This window comes from Diuraphis noxia, unplaced genomic scaffold (genome assembly GCF_037042655.1).
Source record: "Diuraphis noxia isolate RWA-SAM2 unplaced genomic scaffold, SU_Dnox_SAM2 contig0001, whole genome shotgun sequence".
NCBI classification, from domain to species: domain Eukaryota; kingdom Metazoa; phylum Arthropoda; class Insecta; order Hemiptera; family Aphididae; genus Diuraphis; species Diuraphis noxia.
In genome coordinates this window covers 41,440,850-41,463,042 of record NW_028301711.1, presented here as the reverse complement: position 1 = coordinate 41,463,042, position 22,193 = coordinate 41,440,850, and the positions used below count along the sequence as shown (strand labels likewise).

The following is a 22,193-nucleotide window of genomic DNA, read 5'->3' as shown; positions in this document are numbered from 1 at the left end:
ATATTAATCACATAATTTTAATTGTTTTTACAGATAGGTTGGTAATGGTATAATATAAAATTAATATCATAAATTATAAAAAGCGGGTAAGTCGTGGATGTCGCTCTGCTGTATAGTAGGTTACAAGTGGGTTAGGTTAGACAGAATTAAATTTGAAACCAATGATATTATATCATTATATACGAAAAACGATTCTGAATGGAGACGGTTTATCTGTCTAGGATATATATTTTAGATTATTAAAAATTTTCAAATCTTAGATTTAAAAAGAAATTTTTTTTATGAATTTCTAGTTTAAAATAATTTGCGAATTTTCGCGATTTTTACGTATGTTGTCAAAATCAAAATTTTAATGCTTGTAAAACAAATTGTGGCTATGTATTTATTTTATTTTTCAACTGTTATTGTAAAAATATGTTAGGAGCCCTGTATTCAATTTTCTAATCTTAGGTATTAATGGAAAATTTTTTATGAATTTCTAGCATAAAATAACTTACGAATTTGTGTGATTTTTAGGTATGTTGTCGAAATTCAAACTTTGAATGTTTAGAAAAAAAATCGTGCCTATGTATTTTTAATATTTTTCAACTGCTATTGTTACAATGAGTTAGAAGCCTTGTATTACATTTTCAAGTTTTTCTACCCAACAAACACATTTTTATCGATATTTATAGAAAAAAAAACTAAAAAAGTTGAAAATTTAAAATATCAGTAAACAGCTCAAAACAAATCAAAATATTTTTAAAATTATATCAAATATAAAAAATGCCTATATAAACATTCAGTGGAAATTTCAAGTATCTGCGGTTATTTATTTTAGAATTACACCAAAATAAGAAAATCACTAAATGTGAAATTCAGTGATATCCAATGTTGTAAAAATTATAATTTCAAATGCTCATAAAAATTTAATTTGAATTTTCGATGGACATTTTGTTTGTGATAAAGATTGAAAAACTTGTAAGAAATCTTTTAAATCTATTAAATTTTAAAATTTTAGATTTAAAAAGAAAATTTTTCAAGAATTTCTAGCTTAAAATAATTTGAGAATTTATATGATTTTTACATATATTGTCAAAATTAAAACTTTGAATGCTTATAAAAAAAAGTTGTGACTATATATTTATTTTATTTTTTAACTGCTATTGTAACAATATGTTTGAAACCTTTTATTAAATTTTCAAGATTTTCTACCTAAAATATAAATTCTATTGATATTAATTTTTAAAAAAACTAATAACTATCGAAAATTGCATATGCTTATAAATAGTTCAACTTCAGTCAAACATTTTTGAAAATTGCATGGTGGGTAGAATATACTTATATAAAAATTCGGTGAAGATTTCATGTATCTATATTGTCATTTGTTTTAAAGTTACATCAAAAATCAAAATGTATAGTGTTGAAAACTGGTTGTGCGTAAAAATTCCCGTTTTTCCCTTAATTTTTAGTTTGTTTATCCCAAGTTTATTTAGAAAAATACTGAGAACTTTTTAATTTTTATTCTCCAAAGTACCAACTAGATTCACTTTCTGATTGAACGAGGTACTGAAGTCAAAAATCGAAGCACTTTTACTGCCCCAAAACGTAATGACATTTTCCATTTTTTTTTTTTTAGCTCAAGCGAAACTGCTAAATATTTTTTAAATTTAAAACACGTTTTAATAAGTATAAACAAAGTAATCTTGGTATCAACACACGGAGTGATATATCCGCTTTAATATTTCATACTGGACGGTGACATTTAATTAAAATCAAACATTTAGAATTTGGAATATTTGCGTATTCATGAGTTAAATTGATTTGAGCAGCCAAGCTAAAGGGACGATTAAACTTAATATCATGACAACGATGGTTCTAAAATTTAATTCACATTAATGAATAATTGAATTTTGGGTACCTACAGTTTATTGGTTTAGTTCTGTATGATATTTTCATACGTAGGTAAACCTATTCATAAATATTTTATTTGACCTTATTTTTTCTATTCGTTTGAACTGCAAGAAGCCAAGAAATAAGTAAACTATTTTATTTATATAAAACTAACTTATTATAATAATAAATTCTATATAAAAACGAGTTTAGAACACTATTAATTGCATAATGTCAATTTCAATATTAATAAAAACACGGAAGGGGCAAAAGCAATAATTAGGGAAAAGTAACAAAACTTAGCGAAAAGCGGGATTATTAACGTGACACCAGTATTTGACAAAATCGATTTTGTTTGTGGTTGTAAATCCTTCGATAAGGAAAAACTTTGGTTATTTGATATTTTCACCAATTATTTATGTAAGAATTTTTCAGACAGTGGAATGACTTCCAATTTTTATTTTTTATTTAACTTTTGTAACTATTTTAAAATTAATGAAAATAAAAACAGCTTTTAACTTAACACATCATATACTGATTCAACATAACGAAATTAAAAATTAAGAATTTATGGACATTTTTTAAAAGTGACGTAGTGCCCTTAAGATTATAATTAAAATAAATTATAGGGTAGGTATGAAAAAAATTTAAATTTATTAGATTACAAGGAATTAGGATTTTTTTTTTGTAATATAATTACATTGATTATATAACTGGCGCTATTTTATGTATAGCGTATGCAATATTAATACGTTACGTTTTAAATTTTAAATCTATATTCAATTCAATTTTCATCAGTATATACTAAGCAGTTAAACCACACTATAAAATATAAGGGTTTGAATAAAATAACGCATGATAAACGTTTTATTTTCTGTTTAGACGTATAAACGTACGGTTTTTATAATGGACGTTTTAAATAATATATAATATTTATACGAAATAAATAGATAAAAGTGTAAAATACAAAAACATATGATAGGAACAAAACTAAAAGCAATATTGACTTCGTAGTTTTTTTCATGCTGTTCGTTTTTAACTACGAGTACATTTAAAGCGTAATTGTGAGAAATTGTATTTTTCTATATAAAAATTATACCTATTTTTGTTAGTGAATAATAAAAATGTGATAATAATATTATGATGAATATTCTATGATATTGACTGATGAAATTATACTATGGCAAATTAATTATATTTTCGATAAATGGATTATACAAACATATGAAATCAGAACTTATTATTAAATTTTCACGATAAAATATACACCTAACATAATTATATTAAACGATTTTTTTTAAATAATATTATTTTATTACCACTGTTAAAATAGTGTGAATATAATAGCTTGGTAATAACAACCAGTTTGTTTAGGCAGTAATTTTTATATCAATATGTACGTATTATTTATATGGATACTTATCTATACTACTCAGTATTCATATTTATAATCTCTACAATGTATATTAATTTACTTTCAATTTTAATATCTAATATCGATAACAAAATTTCCGAATATTATAAAATATTTAAAAAAAGTTGTTTTTTTATCGTATTGATTTTATATAGTACCTAATTAATAATAATAATAATAATAATAATCCTCAATAATATTATAATATATATATTTTATTGTTTATAATTAATGATTCATGGATAGTTTCTTGAACGAGCTTGTTGCTCTAACAGTTCATCAAATTACCGTTAGATAGAACAAAAATAATCAATAAAATGCGTAGCTGCGTACGTCAAATCCAAACGTTTACATTATAGTAGGTAGGTACCTCATCTGAAGTTCGCACATTTTCGGCGCTCAGTGTACTCCCAGACACGTTGATCAGCGGACCTCTGTGAACACTAAGCCTGCGTTTAACTTTCGAAAAACAACATTACGTAACAACTACTATTCAATTTTTCATTTTTTTTTATTCCAATCGTTTAAGTTTTGAAAAAAAAAAATAATCATGAAGATAGATGTAGCGAAATTAATAAATGAAGTCAGCAAACATCCAGAAATCTACAATCCAGATCATAAAGATTTTTCTAATAAAGAAATACGAAACAACATTTTTAATACAGTTATCAATAAAGATATGAATGGAATAAGTGGTGAGTAACATATTATATTCTTGTTAAACGTATATATATATATATTATTAATTTATAGGATTATAAAGCTCGTGTGTACTTACATAAATTATTACATATTAAAATATACACATGTTTTTTATCGTATAATAAAGACGTGTCATTAACGTTTATTTCAACAATTTTATCAATTATTTTTTAATATTCTTTGCTTTTGGAAGTAGAATATAATTTTCAAAGTAACACTTTTTTGTAGCATCTGTTTTTAATATATATGTGTAATACCTGCCTACTTTATTGATATTGTCAAAAAATTAAAAACATATTTTGTGTTGTAATATCGATAGAATAAATAAAAATACGTATAAAATATTTGATGAACAATTATTATGTTCTATGATCAATACTGATCAAAATATGTCAATCTTGTATTTTAAGAAATTAAAATCCAACTTACTGCTGTTTATACTTCAGTTTTAGACTATTAATTTAAATGTATTGCTAATCTAGTCCTTTTTAGGACCATTCAGTAAGAATATATTATAAATGTTTAAATAAATGTTTTTCCCTAATAAATAAGAATTAGTATTTAAATTATTTTGAAAATTAAATATTAGATTTATTATAATTAAGTACTTTTGAATACCATAGTTAATTTTAATACGGATCTCATCTCATAATATCGTTATTGCTGCATCGTAATCATACAAACTTGAAGCTATAAAAAAATGTTCTAGCTTTTCTTGAATGACATATTAAAATTAAATGTCATACAAAATTGCAACTATTATCTATATAATTGAAGTACCTACATCATAATAATATTTTCAATGCCGTGTTTATTTTCTGATATTAAATTAATAAATGATCCATAAAATATTTTTCGTTATGGTGTTAAAGAGCAATTTTTACTTAATATTCATAATTATTATACATTTATACATGATTGAATGATTCTGTATTGAAATTGTTCAATACACACAAAACACTATACATTTCTATTAAAATCCTTAACTACATACTATTTGTACGAAAAAACCCAGGAAACCTAGCTGTGCTGTATAGTAGGTTTCGAGTGTATCAATTACTCAGTATTAGGTCACCGTGATAAGTGTAATATAGTGAAGTTTGTGGCAGTATTTTCAGTATTGTGATAAACAGTTCCCAACCCGTTCTAGGTTTTTGAACTGGAAAAAATATATGTATACAGCGAAGTACTTTTATATACTATACACTTAATAATTTAAAGGCACCTATGTATGAAATAACTTAATGATTTTAAAATTTATGTTTTATGTTTCAATGACCTTAATGAGTTTATTAGTTTAATTAGGGTTAATTTGGGTTGGCTCTCCCAGAAATTTCTCGGAAGTACCGAAGGAATATTGCCGCGGGAATACAATAACAACTGTAATAAATGACAATTTTATTTAGTAATTATATTTTGTCATTTTAGACTCGAACATCTCTTGATTTGCGTATTTTTCATATAAGCATAGATTATATTATATTATTTTATAAATTACTTAGTCACTTAGTGCATTGTCTGACATAACCCGTCAGGTTGAAATTATTATTAATTAGTAATATACGTTTCTATCATTTTTCGTTTTGCTTCAGTTCAAATACATTATACAAATACGTATACTTATCTACAATGATTAATTTTATGATTTTTCACTTATCGCAGAGAAAATTGGAGACAGATTAAACAAATACTTAAAATCTGATGTAAAACCAATATCATTAGGATATACGTAAATATTTGTCTAATGTATTTACATCAAAAGTATGTCCAAAATTAAAAACAACCAACCATTGTTAAAAATCACAAAAGAACCCTTCAGATCCTAGATCATTGCAATTTTGTTCATAAGTATTTGATTTTAATTCATAACTTATCATGTGGGGTAGAAATTTATTTCAATAAACTTAATATCCTCCTAAAATTGGTATCGGGTTTCTAATGTAATTACACGGCGTATTTATACATATTTACACTGACCACAAGGACAAGGGTATGATTAATGGTTACCTACCTATTATATTATTAAATAATTTATCATTGTTATTATGTAATATGTATTGTATGTAATTTAGTCTATTATATAGTCGATTATATCTAAGTGTTGCTATTACTGGGTGACTTCTCTCCTCATATCATCAGCTATTTGTATAATATATTGTGCAAATATGCTTATTGTAAACTAGCTGTCCCACCCAGCGTTGCCCGGGCTAAAGTCACCTCAGGTGAAACCCGGGATTTTTTTCGACTTCGTATTGCCTCATTCGATAAATAAAAAAGCTAAACTTTTATATAAAAAAACTTAAAACAAACAAAAGGAATCCGTAATTTAAAAAAAAAAAATGCTCGGTATGAATGAGGTTTTATTTATTACACTTGATTTTGCTTAAAAATAGTCACGTCACAACAATGAGATACTGGCAACTTATAAGGTTTCAATTGATATTAATAGGCACACACAGTTATGATACAGCCTGTTAATCAATTTAAAGCTTTCTGATAAACTATATTTTTTGTTTTTTTTTTGTGGTGCGTAAATAAACAAAGATGACGGTTTTCCGACGCACGAACACGCGACGTATAATTGTCCATGCAAAAAACAGGGAAACTCTAAGTTGATTCCGCAAATTTTCAACGACTGGCCTTGCGATTTATTTATGGTCATCGTAAAGGCCAGACTTACGGGAAATTGTAGACGTTTAAAATCGAATGGTAAATCTGTTGGAGTCATCGGAATACGCGGGATCAAGACATCTTCTCCTTTGTATTTTCCCTTTATGATTGTTGCCTCAATGGCGTTATTCATTAGCTTTTTCACAGCCAGTCTTGTTTCATAGCACAGTCGAGGTTGATTAATGTTACGCAGCATGATGACAACTGATCCTAATTTTAACTGCAAATTGTGTGGTGGTAATCCAGGCAACTCCAGCGAATTTAAAAACTCTGTGGGATAGTTGACTACGTCATCCTGGTTCATAATGGTGTCGAATTATTTGTAGGAAACCAACTGTCCCGGTAAAAAATTCTGAATGATTGCATTGAGAGCATCGACATTTTTATTGTTTGCCGCCAATATTGCTCGTTCACCCAGCCAATTATGGTTATTGAACTGTTGTGCTATAACTGGGAAAACATGTTGAATAAGCTCTTCTTTGGAGTCTGTGATGTGGCAGAAATCTGTGGGTAATGTGATTAATCCGGTCGAGGTGTCCACTGCGACTTTTTTATTTACAATGTCTAACAACTGTTTCGAAAACACATTTGCAGTTTCATCTTGTTGCAAAAATACTCGCATGTTAGTTGTTAATTGGAGTGTCTTTGCATGTTTAATGGTAATTTCAAGGCAGAATGTGCAGTTCGCCCGCCTTCTAGTAGAGTCGCAGCTATTCCAAATGAAGCCAACGCTAGAGCTACATTACTTTGCGATCTGATCCTCGCCAAAAGCAATGAAATTAAGAACGTTTTTCCTGTTCCTCCGGAAGCAACAATAAAATAAATTCCACCAGATTCACTGTTCACAGCTTCTATCAAAGTGTCGTACGCAATTCATTGTTGTTGATTTAATTATGGAACATTTGTACGAACAGTTTCAGCCAATGCTTCAGTGTCGTACTGTTGTTCTCTTTGCAACTCGTGGTTTAATGCATCGTGCATATGACGATTGGGTGCCGTCATTCCCAAACATAACAATACTTTATTTGCCATCAATAAACACATATCTTCTATCATGATCAATGTCTCATTGTACATTTCTTCAGTCCTCTGTAGTGTAGGATTCAAAGTTTGACGGCGCACACGATGTAAAACATCTGCAGACATGTCATTTCTATACTTAACCCACACATTTTTTGCATTTGAGGGGAAACATGTCGATAAGATAATCGAAAACAATGTACGAATTTGATGTGGTGATGAAAATATTACGGAATCCTTGAGCGTATCATCCCAGTTCGAATCGTTCTCGAGTAAATGTAATAGTTGACATGCCTCACGGTAAGTCACACACAGATATCCATTAACTGTTCTTTATGACTATTTTCTTGATCTGTTTGGTCATCAGTGCGGTTAGCACGTGAGGTAGCTCTTCGCACATTTGATTGACTGCGACGACCTGAGTCAGGTTGTTTTCTTCTCGAATGAAAGTGTGAAAAGTTCATGCACACGTACACGGAGGGAACAAAACACGACAGCGGAGAGTGCCATACTGAGTAAGCGTGTGCTTAGTGCGATTATTCTTATATCGGATATATAACAATATATAGGTATAGATTTAGATAATATTCATAACAGATTAACATAATGGGTCATAATCGTGTATCGTCATGGCACCCGTATCTCGCAAATCCCAGTGTGTTGAGTAGTTTCGGAAATAAAGTAAATAAGCATGTAAATTTAAATTTAATATTAAAAAATTAATTCCGAACATTTTCATACGCACTCACCTTTTAAATCTTCTCTGGACTTCCACAAATAATTTAAGACCAAAATGAGCTAAATTGGTCCAGCCGTTCTCGAGTTTTAGTGAGACTTACAAACAGCATTAGATTTTTATTTATATAGATACTATTACAGTTTGAATATTATACTCCGATGAATGTTTTTTTTTCTTATTGAGATTTTAACATAATATTTTAATACCTTGACAATTTAACGAACATACGTTAATACTTATATACAGGGTGATTTTTTTATCGAAGAACACTCATTATTTAAAAAAGTATTGACTTTTTTCAAAATATTTTTTTACAAAGTTTCAAGTTGTTAAAAAACAAACGTTTTTATTAAAAAATTATATTTTTAAATATTTTTTATCCTTATCGTTTTTTAAGTTTTTAATTTTTTGAATTACAACATAGAGTTTTAATTTTATATTCCAAAGCAGAACATTTTTCTAAGTATTTTGATTCATAAAAATCGAATTTAGAACGAGTAGTTTATGAGTTATAAGTATTTTAAGTTTAGATTGGCAGAGTGGAGTGGTACGGGATTATCCCGAAAAATATTTGTTCACTACTCCGCTTGTCTAAACTTTAAATACTTAAATATTAAAAATATAATTCTTTAATAAAAACGTTTGTTTCTTAACAACTTGAAACTTTGTAAAAAAATATTTTGAAAAAAGTCAATACTTTTTTAAATAATGAGTGTTCTTCGATAAAAAAATCACCCTGTATATAAGTATTAATGTATGTTCGTTAAATTGTCCAGGTAAAAATCACCCTGTATATAATAGAAGTTTTTAAAGTTCATACTTTTAATTTCTGAGGCCTGATTGCAGTAAATAATAAATTGAGTGTATGTTTAATTATGTTTACATTATCGGTTGATAAAGCGTCAATGAGGAAAAATTTGATTCCAAAAGTGGAGAAAAGAGACTTTATCTGAATTCTTATTGAACGGAGATAGAAGGACAATTGAGTAGAATGTGTTGGAAGTTGCATTAATCCCCACCACTGTTAGATATAGTACAATTTAAATGAGTGGTGTGGTAGTAGACTGTAACCAGAGCATAATCTGGCGTACTTGGATATGGTGGCGTGGATAATCTTTAGAGATTGAAACCATGGTTTAAAAACAATGATTAATCTATAACCAAAAGAATATGACTCAGGTGAGGTATTTCATTTCAGCTTCCATTAGCTCCTGTATAGTGACTAAATCAGTATAGGGACACCACAAAGGGCCCAAGTAGAACTGGTTGGTGGTGGAGTCAGCCTACGAGTCGGCGTGCTCATTGCCCATTTATGCCAATAATATACCCTGGAGCCCATAGAAAGTTGAAAGGAGAATGTGGAATGACTTGGTTTTGAGAGATTATAATAATACGAGGATTTTTAGAATTATGGGGAGCACTTGGAAAGGAAGCAGTTCATTCTATGTATATAGGGAAAATAGCAATTGAAGTAATAATTAAATGTATCAAGTTTCTACAATTATTATTTTTTATATTACAATAGGATATCAAAAATCATTTAAGCAGATTTCTGTGTATTATATGACAATATGAATAATAATTAAAATGCGTAAAATGTTTTTATTTACACATTATTCAAATGCTGATTGAACGTAATAAAAATATACTTATAACATTTTTATTTGAACAATTTTAAATAAATACAGACGAATAGGTACTTCAAATAAAGCACACAAATAAACTGACAAATTTATAAATAAATTACGATAGGTAATGAAAATGAGGGTAGTAAAACCTTGTGATTTTAATCAAAGATTTGTATTTTTATTTTAAAATGTCGATAACACTTAGATGGTTTGTTTTTCTCGCAATACGTCTAAAATAATTGAAATTTGTAAATAATATTATAATAATCTATTATATAGCCCGATATAAAATATAGATAGGTAACAACCGTATTTTAAACTTGTTATAAAAACTTATATAATATAATATATGTATATAGGTATTCAAATAAAAGATATTAATTTCGATTTTGTATTATACATTTTGTGTTGTATTGTATTACCAGAGCTGTGAATTGAATGAATGAACATGTTTTTTTATTATTTAAAAAAAAAAATAATAATAATTTTAATACCGGATAAAAAATTGTTTTATATTAATATACCAACTAATTACTAAAATAGTAAATAACATTATGGGAAACATACTTATTATTCAACATGAGGAAAGATGGCGTAAGGTGAGACAGTAGTATTTCCCCGGAGTAAGTGATATAAGTTATAGGTATCATATAACCATCATGGGTAATAAAACAGCTCTGGTACACTACCTATATGGAAATGAATGTAAATTAGTTAGATGATTTTCAATAGTAAATTACTGATAACTGATCAATATGACATTATATGAGATAATATCGTAAGATCATTTTTTAAATGAATAGTTTAAAATGTATTACCTATCCTAAACATTTTTAAAATGTCATTGAGTTGATAAAAGCATAATGATAACTTGAGGCATGAGTATTACAAATTTTACGAATTTTATACAACGGTATGATTGTTAAATATTTGTGATTTTGATGAATTATATTAAAATTTTAACTTACAGCGCTAATCTAGAATATTGCAACTATGTATTTTCGAAATGTATTAATTGGTACGTGAACAATTTATGAGAAACCACTTTATTTTTAATTTTCAAAATTGTTTACCTAAAAACAAAAATTGTATCATCAATGGTACTTAAAAGAAAAAAAATAATGTAAAAATTTAATGTTCACACATTATTATAAAATAAATATAATATTCATCGCTCCACTCAAAATTTATAAAAATTAACTGTTTATTTTTACACATTTTAAAGTATTAAGATCATATTTTTCTTATATTCATAGGTTTTAGGAGGTAGGTTACAAATAATAATAATAATTTCCTATTTTTATGTCGTTTCCGTAAGAAGCACATTTCCAAAATTCCCGGTAGATACCTACGCCTGTTTAAAAATTATAATAGTGGATAATACAGTTAGAATATTAATAAATTAATGTTTACATTTATTTGGATTTGAATTTGTTATTTTATTTCGATAATTAACCAAATATTATGATGGGATAATCGACAATAAAATTGTAAACAATGGACTATATTAAATTATTTAAGTATATAATATGAAAAAAAAAATGTTCTTTACTGAAATGGGTTTTCATTCTTCATAATTGCGTTCAAAAACGAATCTTTAAAAATTGTAAAACATTATTATGCTCGCTATAACGATTCTTCGCCAGAAGCACACAACTTACATTAAAAAAACAAACGGTTACATATGTTAGGTATTTTTATTTTTTTGTGATAATATTTTTATTTCTTAACTTAATCTTTTTATAATATATCATAGAGGTGCAAATGTTATGCTATTTTTGGAAAAATAAGTGAAAATATAGGTAAGAGCCAAGAGGAAAAGAGCCTGCAGATTGATTGCATTGTAATAATGCAGTTCAATAACACTAGAGTTCGAATAGTTCGATGATATAATTCTGATTATATTGCAGGAAACATAATGAATTTGTATTTGATTGTTTATTATACATTTTATTTCCAACAATATTATTATCTAAGGTTGCAGTTACTAGATACTTTATAAACTTAATACTTAATTTAATTTAATTTTAAAACGTGTTGTGAATCTTGAATATTAAAATGAATTCGCTCATTTTTCAATAAAACTAAATCAATAGACAATAGCCTATATACTAAATGTATTGTAATTGAATTTTTTTCCTACTAGTAATCTAAGTAGTAATTATAGTAGGTACCTATCTATTGTTGTATAATCATTTAGATGAGCAAAATATAAAATACTTATATCAATATCTATATTGAATAATATTTTTAGATTTATGAACATTTTATCTAGCCATTGATTAGTTAAAGTAGTTATTAAAATTAAAATTAAAGACCTGTCATATTATTTCTATTTATTTTTTTAACCCTTACTTACATTTAAAATTAATTTTTCACTCTTCAGTTATATAATATGATTCAAGTAAGAATAAATGACAATTTTATATTGGAAAGGGCATTATTAACTACAAAGCACAACTCACTAGCAACAGAAGTATATTTTAATTTATAACATCCTAAGCAGGTCTACAATACTACATATTATACGTATATCATGAACCTATAGTACCTACTTTATGTCTAGGTATATTAATCATTTAAGCTTTAGGTACTATAGAATTATTTAAAAATAATTAATAAATTTGAATATTTTTTTTTGTTTTAATGAGTTGGCTTAAAATTTAGGTACTTATAAAAGGTATCTTGGAGTGTTGGAAGCCGGTAAAAATATGACATTCTTCAAAACTGGTGTTCAACGTTCTACAAAAAATTTAAGTACTAGAATTTAATAAAAATCCCAATTTTTAAGAATTTTAAATTCTCAGTCAAATTCGATAGAAAAAATTTAAAATATGTTGCTTATAAATGAGGTCTGATTAAACATTAACAAAACTATGTAGCGATAATGAGTAGGTACTACTGAAACTTTTGAGTAAGTTTATGTTGTGAACATCAGATGAAGTTTATTAATAATTAAAAATATATTATTTATATTATTCCGATATTTTTAATCGTGAAATTGTATCCTCCTCGTATTGCATATAATAGTTTACATTTTACTTTATATTGATACGTATATATATATGTATAATACATCGATAATTAAATTAAATTTTTAAATAATTATCTGATATTTAAGGAGTGTTTAACTGTTTAAGTAAAATACCAATTAATTATTGAACTTATTATTTTTTGTCATGATAATAAACATTATGTAATGTTTTGGAAAATGTTAAATGATGAATCATATAATTTATTCATAGCTCATGGCATAACTTCCTATATCATAAACTCATAGGTACCTCATAGTTTTCATACACTGTAATTAAACAAAATTTAATTAAAAACTTCTTATATACACATTTTGTGTAGAACTGCACGTTATAGCATTATCACTAATTGAATTGTATTTTATTTAGTAGATTTATAAATAGTAAGTAAATTATTGTTAAGAGTTTGCGATTTGCATACGTATAAAGATCAACTCGGTTAAACTTTAAAGTAAAAAACTTTACTTAGCTACAGCTGAGTATAAATATATTATTATGTAGGCTGCATGAATATATGTGCATATAAATCGTTTGATGCATGCTATATTCATGGGCGTCCCCAGACATTTTCCCAGAGGAAAGGGCAAAATTAACTTTAAAAATAAATGATGATATTTTTATACATTTAATGCTTACATTGTAAAAGTAATCGATGTTTACTAAGGTAGTGCTTTACAGATAATGCTTTAGACAATAAATTTAAAATTCTGGGTGGTGGTGAGTGCTTCGTCTTGCCTATAGTATATAATAATATAATAGGTAATATTAAATATATATAATATATAATATATGTATTAATTATTAATATAAGTATCTACCTATACTACCCATATATAATATATATGATAGGTATAATAATTTTAAATGAATATTTCTATATATTTTTTTTATTTTTATACATTTATAATTGAAACCCTGCAGAAGCACACTACATCTTCCCCAATTTAAATGTACTGCTGAAATTAATGAACTAACCGCAATATTTGAATAAATACAAAGAAATGCCTATAAGATAAATAACATAGTGTAATTCTCAAAATTGTAGAACAACATTTTTTTATACAAATTTTAAGTTTACATATTAGTTAAATTTGTTTTAAAATAGTTAAGCGTAGTTTAAAACTGCGGTATAGTTACCTATCAAGGTAGGTAATTAATAAATATTATAAGTAAATATAGTTCATTCTAGAGTGGCAGAGTCGTTGATTTGATTATAATTATCGCATTATTAGCATTAAAACTTCATGCATTAGTTTAGCCATTACCTACATTTTGAAACAAACAGAAAAGAGAAATTTCTTGACCAACTTTTAGATTCTGAGCGGAGCGATGTGTGTGTGTGTGTGTGTGTGTGTGTTTTTTGTGTATCTGTCATCACGTTTTGGGGCAGTAAAAATGCTTCGATTTTCGAATTCAGTACCTTATTGTTAGATCAAAAAGTGAATCTAGTTGGTACTTTGGAGGGTCAAAAGTAAAAAGTTCTCAGTATTTTTCTAAATAATCGGGATAAACAAACTAAAAATTAAGGAAAAACGGGAAATTTTACGAACAATCCGTTTCCGACAAAATCGATTTTGGTTTTTGATGTAACTTTAAAACAAATGACCATAGATAGATGAAATTTTCACCGAATGTTTATATATGTATATTCTATCAACCATACAATTTTCAAAAAATTTCGACTTAAGTTGATTTATTTATAGGCATATGCAATTTTCGATCATTATTAGTTTTTTTTAAATTAATATCGATCAAAATTTATTTGTTGGGTAGAAAAGCTTGAAAATTTAATATAAGGCTCCTGTTATGATTTTGCTTAATAATTTAAATGACGTACGCAAAGTAATTAAATAAAAATTAGATTTTATTATTCACTACAACTAACGACGTAAAATACAATGTGCTAGTTTAGACGTAACATAAAGACTGACTGGCCTCCCGTATAGTGTGTTGGACGACGACGCTCCGTGTCACAATAGAATCCTTGTGTCAGCGGATTCCACGGTCTCGTCGTCGTGTAACACACTATTCCTGATGCTCTGTAAATTATCATGTAAAATATTATAACATAATACATAACATTATAATATGATTCAGGGGTTCGTAACACCCCCCCCCCCAGACTAAATGAAACACGGGGGTCTAATGATCACCGAGTTTCACCCAATTCTAAATATCTGCGAAGTTCTGAAAAATTTTCTGAGGAGGTCAGTGCTAATACAGTAAGAGAGAAAAAAAAATTTAAATACATCAAATTTCTTCCTAGGCTTACTTTGATAGTTCTGGATTATACATTCTTACAATGTTATTTTCATACTTAAAGACTAATATACTTGTTGAACGTACGAAAATAAAAAAAAATACATAAATTATAAATATATATGTATATATATATATATATCTGAAAACCAATTCTAAAAATGAATATTGGTTCTGAGGGTACTTTTATAAGTTTAGCTATTTGATCTGCCGTTTTTGCAAGGGCATTTAGATTTTTTATTAAACCTTTGTTTATAATTTTCTGAGGCAGTGTGAATTCAAGGATTCTGTTTAAAATAATTAATATATTATTTGTAGGATTTTCTAGTATTATGTCTAAATTGTTAATCTCTGTTAATTGAGTAGGTAAGTGGACATGAGAATAAAATTACCTATATGCAATTCACAAGATGGAAGGATAGATATTCTTCCTATACCCGAAATTTCTGTTTTAATTCTCTGCGGAGGGTCTGAACAAACTATTGTATACCTTTAAGTGGTCTTGTATATAATATAAGTGTGTGTGTGTTTTTTTGTGTCATCACAATCTGTCATCACGTTTTGGGGCAGTAAAAATGCTTCGATTTTCGAATTCAGTACCTTATGCAGCTATAAATTTATGCTATAGGTACGATACTCAATTTCAACTGTCAACAAATTATTATTAGACATATATACCTGAACCAAGTTTATAATTTAAAGATTAAAAGCTTTGGATTTTGGAGTACAATGGTACAAATGTTTTTGTTAGTTTATTTTATTTAAAAATATTATATTCGTCCAATTTTATAAGGCTTCATTAGATCGAAGTATCATTATTCATCAATTTATAATTTTAATCTAATATATTGTTATTAAAATTATTACATTAAGTAAATAAAATTAATTAGAAATAAAATATATTTATCATCAATCCAAACTCGAGAATAATTTAAGTTAATAGTAGAGAAATAATTTGATTGTTTAGGTAGGTATTGTAATATGAGTAGGTTAAGTCAAAAATTTATTATTTTACTCTTGTTATTATCGCTTTTTTGGTCTATAGGTTAGGATGTATGTACCTATTGTACCTTTATAATTTTGAACATCTGATCACCTTATATTATACACATGTTTATAAAGACTTAATATACCAAACTTATTTAACCCAATTATATAAATAATAGTTTGGAATTTTATGAAAAAAATACCAATAGATTGACATAAACAGATTGATGAGTACTTTATACAGTACTAAAATGTTTGTGACGTTTCCAAAAGTTCCAAACACAACGTATATATATATTGTACATGTGTACGAGTAATGTTCATTTACAGGCGAAATTCTGCAGCACAAGTGGGACCAAATATTGAACAAGTATGCTAATTTTATCAGAAAACTGAGCAACGACGATTCGTCTGAAAAGGTTTTGGAACGATTCATGAAATGGCCGTGGACGAAGCCTATGCGTATTTTTAAACCTTATGTTCGCAAACAATTGTAAGTATGGTGATAAGGTACCTTACAATAATAATATAATATACACCTAATTAATCTAATACAAAAATTCATATATTATTATTTATAAATAAAAATTAAGGTGAGAAATATGAATGTATGGAATATTTTTATTAGCATTTGAATCTCATATTATATATTATATAAAATATACTATAAGTTGTTCTATTTTTTCGAATAATAAATGATCGAATCCATAGTTTAAATATATTCTTTAAAAGCTTAAAATTTGATCTCTGTTAATTAAATATTATGTATATACGTATAGGTACTATAAAACATTGTTGACATTTTGAAGTAATTTTACGAATAATACATTAAGATTATTGACGGAAACTCGCTGAAAATAACAATATTTAATATACATTTTAATATCTAACCTACTTGCCTATAATTCCTACTTAACTTATGAGTTTTTAATATTGATGAAAAAATATAGGTATTTATTTTGGAATAAATAACTCATTACAATGATAATGTTCAAATCGTTTTTCTACAGCCAAATACCGGAATTCCAATCCGCAACACAGCTGATACCCGACATGGACATGTCACACATCCCGATGGTGGCTCTCCAGCCTTTGCACACTATACCCATTATAAACGGATCGTCTGACGAAGACGCGGCGTCTGGCTCCGGATTTCCGTTCCCGTTACCCACCGGGCAGGGATCGGAACTGCATGGTGTCGGTTTCGCAGGACAGATACCAGTAGTTCGATACGCAACGTTGTCGCCATCGACGACCAACGAAGGACTTTCCAATGCGAACGACACACCAACCACTTCGAGAGCTACAGACACCCAACTCACGCACCCGATACCAGAGCCTAGTCTTGAGATCCCTCGCTCGAGTGCGATGGAAGTCGTAGAAATACCGACCATGTCTGATATGGAGTTTGTGGGTCCCGAATTCATAGTTCCAGCAGCAGGATTCCCGCAGTTTTTTGAAAACTTGGGTGGCATATTGTCACCGCTCGGTTCCAATGACGCGAATGAAGATTACAATAACCAGATGGGGAGGAATATCAGCGCCGCTATTCGAAGGATGATGGAACGGTTCCCCATTGACAATGTAAACAATGACGATGGAAACAACGACGAAGACGATGACAATGACGACGAGGACGACGACGATGATGACAACAGCGATGCAGATGACGAGATCGCAACAGACGAAGAGGGAGTGTCGACGGTAGATGATGGGCCATCCAGTGCCAAGAAGAGACGGGAACAATCCAGCGAAGACAGCGATAAAGATGATAAAGATAGTATAGAAGCTGACGGTGATATAAGCTGCACAGGAGACAACGAAAATGATGATCAGTCGGATGTTCTGCCTGATCTGCCACAGCCCAAGCCGGAAGTCAAGAGAGGACCAGCGGATTTTAGTGCGCAGGAGCACATATTTCTCGCCTGGGCCAAAACGATGAGCACATTTACGGCCAAAAGACAAGCAACAATTAAAATGCAAATCAACAAAATTATGTCCGAGGCTGAATTCGAAGATTTGGACGACGAGTTTTTTGCAGGTTATTTTATTACTGTAAATGTATGTTTATTTAAGTTGATTATGACGTTCCTGACTATTTTTTTTAACACTTATCATTGCTTTAATTTCTTCGTTAAATGCATGTGTTTCTAAAAAAGTCTGATTTTTACACAATTTGAATAACATAATTATTTCAAAACCATATTTTTGAAAAAATTATATAGATACTATTGGTTCTTACTGTTTACGTTTTTACTTTTTAAAATGAAAACATACGTTTTATTGGAAATTTTAATTAACCATTTTATGTGGTATTTAAGTGCCATATGATTCCATACGACCATATACCTACTTCTAGTTATTTTTTATTATTTTCCTGATTGTATTGATAAAAAAAAAAAAAAAAAAAAAAAAAAAAAATGGAAAACCCTCTAAAGCACCAACAACAGACTAAATCCAATTTTCTACCTACAGAATCAACAATCCTCAAAGTTCTAAATAAAACCATTTTTATATTTTACTACTCCACAGATAATTTTACAATAATGTATGATGTTGCCTATTACTGTAGGTAGTATTCAACAATTTGCTTATATAAACAATTTATAGTTAAGTTACATTGCAACTTGCAATTAGGTATAGTATTAAACTGTAGCCATACAAACATAAACAATTATTATTTCCATAAAATTTTAACTCTATATAATATATAGCACACTATATCGAATGACTTAACCAGCATTAGTCAAATTACCTACGACCTACCTACTTTTTATTACGTATCTTGACACCTACCAACCTAGCTTATGATATCTAATGTTTTTTTTGTAATATTTTTTCAGCCAACAAAAAGCCCCATCGGCCTATTTACACTTCACGCTATTGAATAAATCGTTTGTTTTATTCCCATCAAAGGATCAGGCCTAGGATGTAATTTTGCGGAACACTCTACAATGCCATTTCATCACTGAGGATAATAACGTTCGCCGCTCCGCACTTTTCGTTTATATAAATTATAATATTATTAGGAGGATTAATTACGCATTTAATATTTATCAATCACGCATCATTTACGCGTGTTTATTATAAATTGGTGTCATTATTCGTTACAATGTTACATTTTACTATAACCTAATAAAAATATATATTATACTCATATACATATTTTATAATAGAAATAATAGTTTGTTTGAATTATGTGTTAGAACCAGTGCCGCAACCAAAAATTTTTCACTCCCCGCCAAAAGATACTTACCTAATTTAGTAATTTAGCCACTAAAGTATCCAGCCTACCTTAGTTAAATTTCGACTGGTTAGAAAAAAGAGAGGAATTTGTAAATTAAGAACCAAATAAAAAAAGACACTCACACTTAGTTCGAGACTCAATCTAATTGGATTTATTATAAAAGACTAATAATCTTAACAAACATCCAAAACAAGAATCATATCTAGGGAGTTATGTATAATGTATCTATTACATAATTTAATAAAATATTTAGGTGACTACTGACTAGGTAGGTATATAATAAGCTTTAATAATTGTGAATAATAATAGTGATATTATATATTTTATATTTAATTATAGTGAATATTATAAACTATACTGACACCTTGAAAAGTAGGTATTTAATACATTTCGTTCAATAAACATAGGTACGTCACATACAATATCTATAGTACCTTGGATATCAAACAAATTTCATTTTCCTAGTTGTCAGACTAGCCAAATCTTGAATAATTATTTTTATATTTATTTCTGGAGTTAGTCCATAGTTGAAATTAAAGATATAGTTATCTGAAAGTCGAATTTAACACGTTCAGAAACTAAAATTGTTTTTTTTTTTATGTATGATGTTGTAAAATATCTCTTCGCTGTAATTTTAGGTAGGTACTGGATAAGTAAAAAATATTATCATACCTACAGTAGCATTTTGAATCAACTTATTACAATATTGTTTTAAATAAAAAAAATTACTAAACAAGCATGATATATTAATTATTAATACCACGTAAAAAATAAATAATATTTTTTTGATAATATCCCAATGAACTGCCTTGGTTGCATAGGCGTGTTGCTGCACTGGTTCGTGTACCTAGTAAGTTCATATAGTGCTGTTGTACTGTGCTCACGAAAAATACTTTTATTTGGATCGTTAAGAGCTTATAGACAACAGTACAAAAATATTCAATCATATATACAAATTATTATAACTTTTGATATTCGTTTAAGTATGTGACCTACTATATTGGATATTTATTTAATATTTATAGTCAAATTTAAAGTCATAAAATCATTATATCTTATTATAATGAATTAATAATAATATGACAAATATTAAATAATACAGGCTTACATTTACTGGTATTAAGTAAAATAAAAAATATGTTTGAATAATGAATACCTATTATAATAATGTCATAAAATAATTTTATTTAAAAAATGTCCAGCAATACATTTTTAGGGTAAAACTTATAAATTAGAAAAAATAATCTTGCCTTGTACAAGATCTGTACCCATACATAATATAGATAATTGTCTTGATAAGTAACATACCAAATTCGATTTTCACACAGTAAGTCACATACTAAACGAATACATAATTTTTAACTGTACATAATTAATATAATACTTTATATACTATTGTATTTATGTATTAGTAAATATACACATTTAATTTTTATGTATTTCAGTGAATCCTGAAAAAAAAAACCATAATTATAATATAATCAGGGATTAGAATAATCACTATAAACCTTATACGAGTTACTGATGTTATAACCTAACTACCTAACCCTTTTCATAGATAATCACAGGATATAATATACAGTACTATCAAATATTATATTACTATTTATCTATATTCTATATGATATTTATTTTGTCAAATTTATCACAAAGATATTTTTTTTCCAATTTTTAACATTGGTTTTATAATATAATGGTAATAATTATTATATATTATTAATATATTAATATATTACAATCATATATTGAGTGTTTCAAAAAAAAAAAAATATAAGAGATATATTTTTATCTAGAAAAATCTATACAAGTGAGCATAATAATAAATAATTTAAGTTATGACATGAATTTTAGTTTCAAAAATCCCTGTAGCATGGATTTCATAATATATAAAATCTATAAATCTATCTATATATATATATAATATATACCTAAGTATATTATAAAAACAATGCCTGTAAATACACTATTGTTTTCAAAAATTAAAAATAACTCAACAATATAATCAGACAAGTCTGGAAAGTTAATCTCTTAAGATATATGGTTGAAATTGGGGAATATGCCGATCATATAAAAAAATATTGATAACACTACAGCTAAAATATTAGATATTATATTCTGTGATTATACTAAAATTATATTTATTTATTATTTATATTATTATATTATCATTTTGTTTTTTTCCATATACTATTTTAGCTGTTATAACTTAAGCGTATTTTCACATGATGTTTAAAATTATTAATGTTTAAATTTGTATGTCATTGAGTTATTTGTTAAATTATAACTGTCATTACTCATGATTAACAATTAAAGGAAAATGGAAATGGGATGAAAATCTACAGTTATTAATCTGTACTTAGTTATAAGCACACTTTTGTCAATTTTTAGTATTTAACTATTTTTATAAAATTAAATGCTAAAAGGTTAGGTACAAGAGAGAGAGAGAGAGAGAAATATATCAGTAAACATTTAACTCAAATATTTTAAAATATCTTAATATATAAAAATTCAGGACATCTATTATAATAGCCCTAAGCATGTAAAATATTAATATGAAAATAGAATTATTAACAATTTTAAATAATCAAAAACGAAAATCACATTGCTTTTAAGTTTTAACAGA

General features: G+C 27.3%; 1 protein-coding gene across 2 annotated transcripts; it reads left to right on the top strand.

The window, feature by feature from the left end:
• Positions 1-3,653: 3,653 nt before the first annotated feature.
• On the top strand, positions 3,654-19,482 carry LOC107161516 (uncharacterized). 2 transcript variants are annotated; one of them, XM_089218498.1, is made up of 4 exons: positions 3,654-3,981; positions 16,654-16,816; positions 17,334-18,384; positions 19,167-19,482. In XM_089218498.1, exons 1-4 carry the CDS (start codon positions 3,837-3,839, stop codon positions 19,212-19,214), a joined length of 1,407 nt encoding a protein of 468 aa, XP_089074624.1. In that variant the 5' UTR covers positions 3,654-3,836; the 3' UTR covers positions 19,215-19,482. The 2 variants fall into 2 exon arrangements, with proteins under 2 accessions (XP_089074624.1, XP_015363434.2); XM_015507948.2 differs by having other exon boundaries at positions 3,663-3,981; positions 17,334-18,364.
• The last annotated feature ends 2,711 nt before the right edge of the window (positions 19,483-22,193 follow it).

What these genes read in the sequence shown, in the direction of transcription:
- LOC107161516 (XM_089218498.1), top strand. Translation starts at nt 3,837, where the DNA reads ATGAAGATAGATGTAGCGAAATTAATAAATGAAGTCAGCAAACATCCA. An exon ending in CCTTATGTTCGCAAACAATT is followed by an intron (nt 16,817 to 17,333) that starts GTAAGTATGGTG and finishes GTTTTTCTACAG; the next exon opens with CCAAATACCGGAATTCCAAT. An exon ending in GTTATTTTATTACTGTAAAT is followed by an intron (nt 18,385 to 19,166) that starts GTATGTTTATTT and finishes ATATTTTTTCAG; the next exon opens with CCAACAAAAAGCCCCATCGG.